At 48.2% G+C, this 9,406-nt stretch overlaps 1 protein-coding gene across 1 annotated transcript; it reads right to left on the reverse strand.

Moving 5' to 3' along the window:
• Window positions 1-5,374: 5,374 nt before the first annotated feature.
• LOC119092918 (cuticle protein 7-like) lies at window positions 5,375-5,956 on the reverse strand. Its single transcript, XM_037215816.1, has 2 exons — window positions 5,951-5,956; window positions 5,375-5,707 (listed from the first exon to the last, which is right to left on the reverse strand). Exons 1-2 carry the CDS (start codon window positions 5,954-5,956, stop codon window positions 5,375-5,377), a joined length of 339 nt encoding a protein of 112 aa, XP_037071711.1.
• Window positions 5,957-9,406: the final 3,450 nt, after the last annotated feature.

Below are 9,406 nucleotides of genomic sequence, written 5' to 3' on the forward strand. Positions count from 1 at the left end.
GAGACAAAACCTTTCCCGCACAGACCAGCACTTTTCGTACTCAATTGCTAAAAATACCAGGAGTTTACGCATGCAAAGCGCATAGACAACCTCGTGCACTATGTACCTCACTTGCCAGCAATGTATCTGGTGCATTTAGCGTAGAAATAATGCATGCAGCAGACTGAGTAGAGACTGAGAGAAATAATACATGCAGCTGTATGAGTTCGAAGTGCATTGTAATGAGGTGTCGCATGAGGTTGTTGCGCATTTCATCACACTTGTCAAGTTCTACGCTATCAGCTCGTTGGCCATATACGTCGGTCACTAAGTTTATTCGTTATTGGTACGAAGACAGCCCGATTTTCCTGCCGCCCAATTGCGTATAGGACTTATAAGATTTTGTGTTTGAGACATTAGGCTTGAGACTTTAAGACTTTGTGTTTGAGCCTTCACTTTTCATGTCATTACATTTTAATAGATTGCTGTATGGGCTTCCAAAGTCCATCATCACGTTCGCCACAAAATTTTTCGTTACTGACTCGCTGATCATATGCAATCGCATCTAAGGACTTATTCGCTATCTGCACGAGTGTTTCTGGTTGCCGTTTGCCTCTCGGCATTACGTCCGAAGTCTAGCGATCCCCCTTACCCCTCCCCGTGCATTTAAGTTTTGGCACCAGTGACATCACGCTAACATCTAGCGAGGATGAAGCGAGAATCATCAGACGGTTTTGCCTGCCTGATACTGCCATATGTCCCGTAAAAGTATGTTATAAGCTGGTAACATGTATTTCCATCTTGATGGAAAGTTTCCCAGCACAGGCGTTTCAATAAGCACCATTGTAAAGCGCTCGCTAGCCTAACTTCGTGACCCACTTCACAGACTTTTAAAACGAGATCATACCATCAGTTTGTGATACCAATTGTAAAGAATCGATTATATTGTGCCACACTTCATAGCATATCGTAGCCTTAACTAATGTAGGAAATGGTCGGAATTACTGTCAACGTTTTCATAATAGGTCTGTGACGGTAAATCGATTTAGTCACATTCAATTTGACACTCCCTTCATTAGAAACATGGATTACCTACATACTTGTGGCTTACTTGCCTTAGAAACACCTCGAAACCAAGAATACAAATAATGCATCTGCCTTGACTAGTTTTTTTAGGCGACTTTTTTTTTTAGGCGACTAGTTTTTGCTTCCGGCTGGGCCTTTCTGGGGAATGGTCCGGGGGGGGGACAGCTTTATAACGTGACGAATTCAACATATGCATCCCCATACCTCCATACCGCACCCATGTCCCCAAATCATGATTTCTCCTCGAATCTAACCCACATTGCCATTGGCATCGAATGAAAAACGACCGAAAATGTACCTATTGGATGCGATATGATGGGGCCAATGGGGGCTAGGACACGAGCTGTCAGTGGGAGACGGGACGGAAGTATACCTTCTTCGAATGCGTAGTTCCAAATGGGTGCAGACTGCTGCGTCATAAGCTATGTGTTTTTGGCCACTAATCTTCCAACTCACTTGTTAAAGTTAAATGACCTGCCCATAAACAACGCCATGGGTCACATTTTAATCAACTTCTAAGAGGTGGACGTGTACCAGGAATTCCGTGCGAATTAGTCATTTTCGCAACTGGTGACACCGTCAGAGGCGTCCGTTCACTGGGAACCTGACCGTGACCGTCTATCAGTGGTTAGCGGCCGACCTATAAAAGCGAAAGCACCAAGGGAGCAGGCACCACTTGCACTGCACACCGAGCCATCAGAACACACCATGCAGGTATGTACTGGAATAATGTCATTGATATGGTGCCCTGTTGGCTACTAGAGAGTTTATTTCAAGCCAAGTACACTCCGGGGTTAGCGATGTGACATGCATTGCATGGATAGCAATGTTATAAGATGCATCGTAGCAAAACTACGTCATTAACATGACCACGTGATCCGTTAAATATTCTCTACTGCATTGCAGTTCCTCGTCGTTGCCGCCGTGCTGGCTGTCGCCGCCGCCGCCCCGGCACCGGAGACGCCGGGCTACAAGCCCGCTCCGGCTCCCTACCACCCGGCCCCCTCCTACAAGCCAGCCTCTTACCATCCGGAGCCCCAGTACAAGGAGGAGGCCAAGCCGTTCGCCTACGACTACGCCGTCAACGATCACTACACCGGCACCAACTTCGCCAAGAAGGAGGAGAGCGATGGCCACAACACCCAGGGATATTACTCGGTGGCTCTGCCCGACGGCCGTGTCCAGCACGTTAAGTACGTCGCCGACAATTACGGCGGCTACAACGCTGAGGTCACCTACGAGGGAGAGGCCCAGTACCCCGAGTATCACCCCGCCCCTGCCTATAAGGCTGCTGCTCCGGCCAACAACTCTATCCACAAGTCTGCTTACAGCCACCCCACCCCGGTATACAAGCGTGTGACATACTAGTCAAAGGGTGAGAATGGTTGCTCTTTTAAATCCATTCGTCTTTAGTCACATTGATTTTTGTATCTTGACCTGCGTTTCGTAAATACAAAGATACGTACGAGTTGTGCGGTTTTGACGAAGGTAATCCTACGTTTTCTGTCAAAATGTTTCTGATCCGGCTGTGAGAAAAGATGTCGGCATAATCCGAAGCTTAAAACCACAATAATATTTTAAATGATTTGCTATGTCCTATCATGGACTGCTGGTGCTTACAGCGTTGCATCTTTGGAAGCTCTTTAAATTTTCGGGACGATTGCAAAAGAATTCAACATCCTTTTTCAGAAAACAAAATTGATGTGATCAGTACAATTGTCCTGTGAAAGTATTACGCTGAAAAAGCCTGACAGGTGGTTATCAGCACATGATCTTATTACACACCTATGACCTGCGACCTTCTAAGGGCTGAACAGATCTCCCTGGTTGTTAGACAACCCTCAAACCGTGGCAAGCATGTACACTACGTTTACAGTGCCACGAGAAGATCACGTTGTCATTTTGTGGGGTTTAAGTTAGACATGTTTTGCAAAGTTGCACATAAAGTTGCACAGCACACTGCGTGTGCTGTGTTTTGCCTAGCGTTCGCAGATGACTCGTCGCTGCGGCCGTGCTGCCCGCGGTTGTGCTGTCCGCGGCCAAGCTCCGTGGCCGTGCTCCGTGGCCGTGCTCCGTGGCTGTGCTCCGCAGTGGAGCTCTTCGGCCGAGTTGTATGCGGCCGGGCTCTGCGGCCGAGCTATGCGTCGGTGTTCTGCGGCCGTGCTCTGTGATCGTGCGCTGCGACGGAAGATTGCAGTCATACCTTCTCTTTTGTTAACAGGGTCGGGTGTAGTCGGTGTACCGTTTGCATTTTTAGTTTGATTTAGTGGTCGCTTCTCGTTTGTTGAGTCACTTAGTTTGCTATTATCTTGGTCTAATTTAGTGTTAGTCAATCCATGCTATTTTCGTATTCATTTTGTATTGCTAATTTTAGTCTCTGTTCCGTCTGTTTCCGCTCTGTTTAGTTCTAGGTCTAGTCTGTCCATTTCCGAGGTTTCGTTGTTTCCCTGTCAGCGTCCACGAGGGGTTGATGCGCGGTGTTGGCGGTGGGCGGTCATCAAATATAGTGCACCTGAAACCTCGGTGTCTTCGACGTGGTGGCCGTCTACATTTATATTCCTTGTGTTCGCAACGCGTCTATGATAGACATTGGTTTGGAAATGAACTTATATCGCATTGTTTACTGTAGATAGACAGCAAACTTTTCTTCGTGCGGCACATCTCAGTTCACCTACAAGGCTGTGTTGGCGATCTACACGACTTGGCAAGATTAGCCCTGGCTGTCCAGGCACCATGTCAGGGGATGAATTGCTTTAACATGCGCCCGGATGGCCGTTTAGATACCCTTCGCTTGGGTGGGGGTCAGTTGACCCTGAGATCCCAGGAACCGAGAGGGCTAGTGCCATCAACTTGACATGGTGTGTTAGCCTGAACGTGAGCTCACTTATATCAATGTTTGATGCTCCTGGGTCTTGACCTTCGTGGCAAATAAGGCTGAACAAAGTCAAACTCCAGGTTGGTTTCCAAAGTGCCCCAGAACATAAATACCTATTCTTAAATAAAGGTTGCATGACCATTGAATGTCAGTGACCTTGTTTGACATTTTGAAGGTCATCCTGACCAAAATCATGAAAGACTGCTTTGATTGCAATTTGATTAAGCGGCAAAGATTATGCGATGCAGTATGTTTCATAACACAAATATTGACTTGGGTTATTTTAGGTCAGTGACCTATTTTGACCTTTAGGAAGTGTATTGAAGACATGCAATGCAGTTCCTGTCATCATTCAATTCGGAATGAGCGCCGGAAACAATCCCGTGCAACAAGGTCTATGGTAATAAAGCAGGTAGGCTTTGACCTTGGTCTGACCATCATATCTGACCCCAGGTCGATTCAATTTGCCCATATAAGTTTCTTGTCGACTAAGAAAAATTTCAGAGATGTACGGCTTCGTCCGACACTTTGTTGTCACATCAGTTCGAATGATTCCCTAAAAACTGACTTCGCTGAATGTAATTTGACCTGCTGTAGGCCAGCGACCTTACAAGGTACATTTAAAGTTACGATATGATACCAAACGATCCGCTAATCAGTTGTCTACAGCTATGCAAAATTTGGAGCGGCTGCGCCTCGCTTTCGAAAACATTCCGGAAAATCCTTCGGGGAGTCAAGGTGGTCCCCACCCGAGCGCGAGTTAAACACTTCAAGACAACGAAGAAAATTGGGAGTTGTAGCGACTAGAGACGAGAACATCTTACGGGTCTTTACGGCAGATGCCATGACTCCGTGGCCCAATTGGACATCGAGAGCCCATTTTCCACATAACTGACAGCTTGATCACCTGGCGACACTACATACTGTACTTACTTAGCACGGTCCGGGGGTGGCTCCGACAACAACATACAGCATGTTCTCAGCCCTCATACGGTCGTGGGCCAGAGGTGTGTGGTAAGACAATGTACTGATAGGCACCTGTCAGGATGTTTCAGCGTGATGCCTTCATAGGACACTTGTATTAATAACAGACACTTTGCTTCCCGAAAATGAAATGTTTTGAATTCCTCTACAATCCAACTCAGAATTTAAGGAAGCTTGCAAAGACGATACGCTCTAAGCACCAGCAATCCATGACAGGTCGTTGCTAAAGGTCATTAAAAAGCAGCATACGGTCGCTGTCTTCAGTTTATGCGGACGTCGCTTCTCGCTATCAGATCAGAGACATTTCCTGGTGGAAGGCGTAGAATTACCTCCGTCAAAACGGCACGACTCGATAGAATGTTGTTTATTGAAGTAACGCAGGAAAAGAAAAAAAAGCACCATAACGCGAACACGAATAAGATGGAATAAGCAGCCGTTCTGACCCTGTGACTAGTATGTCACAGGCTTGAATGCCGGGGCGGGATGGCTGTAGGTAGGCTTGTGGAGAGGGTTATAACCCGGAGCGGCAGCTTTGTAGGCAGGGGCCGGATGGTACTCGGGGTACTGGGCCTCTCCCTCGTAGGTGACTTCAGCGTTGTAGCCGCCGTAGCTGTCGGCGACGTACTTGACGTACTGGAGACGGCCGTCGGGCAGAGCCACCGAGTAATATCCCTGGGTGTTGTGGCCATCGCTCTCTTCCTTCTTGGCAAAGTTGGCTCCGGAGTAGCGGTCGTTGACGGCGTAGTCGTAAGCGAAAGGCTTGGCCTCCTCATTGTACTGGGGCTGTGGATGGTAAGAGGCCGGCTTGTAGGCCGGGGCGGGCCTGTACACCGGTGTATCTGGAGCTGGGGCGGCAGCTGCAACAGCCAGCACGGCGGCAACGACGAGGACCTGCAATGCCATAGAAGATATGAATGGCTTGCTCATTCTAACAGCTTTGTTATTTTTTCGACCACAATGCATTTGTCGGAAAAATCTCTAGCATCCGACAAATTGCCACATCAACAATATAGTTCAATCACATACCTGCATGTTGTGTCTTGGTGGCCGAGTGTGCAATGAAACTAGTGGCTGCTTCTGCAGTACATTCGCTTTTATAGGTCGGCCGCCAACCACCGATAGAAGGCCACGGTCATAACGTCACTGAACAGACTGCCCCTCGGCGCGTTGTCATGTGCTGGGCTGATGCCAACGTGGATCGGCACGGATCCGTAACAATTCCTTAATGCACACTCCACTCCAGCCATGCGATGCGAAGGACAAAAGACTGTTGACAGCGCAATTTCATTACTTAGTAAAGATGGTCTTCTATACGGCATTGTTTGATTGCGTCATTGACCGTTTTTAAGATATCAGAGTCTCCACCAGAGCGGTTATCTTAGAGTTGCCGCTGAAGTGGAGAGTGACTCACCCGTCTGCTTTGACACACCGTAAAGTTGGCGTCGTTCATTTAAGCAAAGCATTTGTGTTGCAAGCGAACGTTGTGCGTGCATTAGCCTTTTTCGCGTTGTTCTTGCATTTGCATTAGTGAATGATAATCTTAAAATACGTAAATGACTGTGTAATTAATTACAAAATACAGTTCGTGATCGAGCCAGGCAATCGGCAGTCCAATCTGGCTGTTTACCAATTACCATATGACGTCACACGTTCGTTAGATACGACAGATCCAGTCATACGGTGCATCACCACCTGTCACTTAATGAACGCCATGGGTCTAGGTAGGTAGGAAGGTAACCTTCCAATGCAAAACATGATCTGCCTTATCTAAGTGCGAGGCAAAACGCCTCCCGCACAGAACGGCGTATATCTCGTAAAAAATGTTATGAGCCTGTGCATACAAAAACCATACGCAACCTAATCCACTATGTACCTCCCTTGTCGAAAATGTACATGGCGCATTTAGCACAGACAAAATTAAATGCAGCAGACAATAGACACGCCAACAGACATGCCGTCCCTGCCGGGTCGCGGCGCGGCCTCGGCCGCTCGGTGCAATGCGATCTACCGCCGCGGGCGCTGACCGCCATCCCGCGGCGGACCGTGCGGGATGCGTGATAGGTGCGTTTATCAAGCTGACTTATGAGTGGTAGTTCACCCGAACTAAATGATATGTAGTGCCTGCCTGGGATAGCAGGGGCAGGACGCCACTAGACTCGGTCCAATGCAGATCGCCGCGTCGCTATGCGTCTCTCTGTGACCGAGCTGAGCTGAACCGCTGGACGAAGACATCACAATAACAACCTACGTAATTTTGATTTCCTCATTACTGGGAACATGGCTTACCCACGTGCCAAAAACTTGGACGCAAAGGAATGCTTGGGCGTGGAAGGCTTTGAACTAAATTTATTGGGAAGAACCAAGATTTCGCCTACTCCACATCCGGACATTGACGTTCAAAGCTTTATTATGTGTGTGGCAACATCATCCGCATTTATAAACAAGGCATGCCGTCGATATGTGTGGTGCCCATATGTTTGGGCACGACGAGATTCGTATTTCTAAAAGTCAATTGCGAGCTTATTTACCTTCAAAACACTTAGAAACAAAGAGAGCGTTTACATGCCTTCGTTTGGACGGTCAGTTTCCGCTCCTGTCTGTGCTTTCTGATGAATGTTTTTTTTTTGTGATAACATCTTAATGACACAACCTATTTGAAATATTCCTGCTCATACGTTCATACCATTCCTAGAGTCCAGAATTCTGCATTTTCGCCGGAATTAACCCACGTTACAATTAGTTTGGGATGACAAATGACCAAAAATGAGGCGAATTTGATGTCGTATGATGGCGTCAAAACGTGACTCGTTCGAGGCCAGAGCGTCTGCCAGCTGGGGACTCAGCAAAGCATACATTGCTTCAACGCCTCGTTCCGAATTGCGGGCATGATTGCTCAGAGTTCAGCGCATTGCCAAGAAAGATCGACACGAACCTGCTGCGTCATAAACTGCATGTTCTTTGCTATTTATCGTCCAGCTCATCTGTAAAGATTAGATGACCTGTCCATATACAACGTCATGGGTCACATTATGATCAGCTTCAAGGAGATGGACGTGTACCAGGAATTCTGTGCGAATTCGTCAGGGCAGCCGGTGACACCGTTGAAGACGTCCGTTCACTGGCACCCTGATCGTGACCGGCTGTCAGTGGTTAGCGGCCGACCTATAAAAGCGAAAGCACCAAAGGAGCAGACAGCACTTGTACTGCACACCCAGCCATCAGAACACAACATGCAGGTATGTGCTGAAATAATGTCATCGGTATGGTGCCCTGTTGGTTACTAGAGTTTACTTCAAGCCATGTACGCTGTGGGCTTAGCGATGTGTCATGCGTTGCACGGACAGCGAGGTTACGAGATATATCGTAGCAAAACTGCGTCATTAAAATGACTGCCTGATCTGTCACATATTCTCTACGGTATTGCAGATCCTCGTCGTTGCCACCGTGCTGGCTGTCGCCGCCGCCGCCCCGGCGCCGGAGACGCCGGGCTACAAGCCCGCTTCGGCACTCTACCACCCGGCCCCCTCCTACAAGCCAGCCTCTTACCACTCGGAGGCCCAGTACAAGGAGGAGGCCAAGCCGTTCGCTTACGACTACGCCGTCAACGACCCCTACACCGGCACCAACTTCGCCAAGAAAGAGGAGAGCGATGGTCACAACACCCAGGGATATTACTCGGTGGCTCTGCCCGACGGCCGTGTCCAACACGTCAAGTACGTCGCCGACAACTACGGCGGCTACAACGCTGAGGTCACCTACGAGGGAGAGGCCCAGTACCCCGAGTTCCACCCCGCCCCTGCCTATAAGGCTGCTGCCCTTGCCTACAAGCCTGTCCACAAGCCTGCTTACAGCCATTCTGCTCCGGCACACAAGCCTGCGGCGTACTAGTCACAGGATGAGAGCGGTTACTCATTTAAATACATTAATAATTTTGTGATCATGATTTTCTTTTCTTGGCCCCTGCGATACGTAAATACAAAGATTCGCCCTGAGTCATGAGGTTTTGACGGAGGTAATCCTAAGTATTTTCGTCAAAATGTCTCTCGTCCGGCGGTGAAAAAGGACGTGCGCATAAACCGAAGCTTCATACCACAAAGGATTTAAAATGAGAAGCTATGTCCTGTGTTGGATTTGTGGTGCTTGGAACAGCGTTCCATCTTTCGAAACTCTTTAATTTTGTGGGGATGATTGTAACTGAATGTAACATTTTTCAGGAAACAAGGTGTCTGCACTCAGTGTGGAGACCTTAATATCTATACACTAAAACATTGGTTACCCATGAAAGTATCACGCGGAAACTGCTTGGCAGGTGGTTATCAGCACATGGTCACACCTATGACCTGGGACCGTACAAGGGCTGAACAGATCTCCTCCCTGGTTGTTGGACTACGCCCAAGCTGTGGGAAGCATGTGCAATACGTTTAAAGCGCCACGGGGGATCACGTTGTCATGGTCATGTGGTCATGGTCATGGTCACGTGGT

This window comes from Pollicipes pollicipes, unplaced genomic scaffold (genome assembly GCF_011947565.3).
Source record: "Pollicipes pollicipes isolate AB1234 unplaced genomic scaffold, Ppol_2.1 Scaffold_3671;HRSCAF=4307_pilon_pilon_pilon, whole genome shotgun sequence".
In the NCBI taxonomy this organism is placed as follows: domain Eukaryota; kingdom Metazoa; phylum Arthropoda; class Thecostraca; order Pollicipedomorpha; family Pollicipedidae; genus Pollicipes; species Pollicipes pollicipes.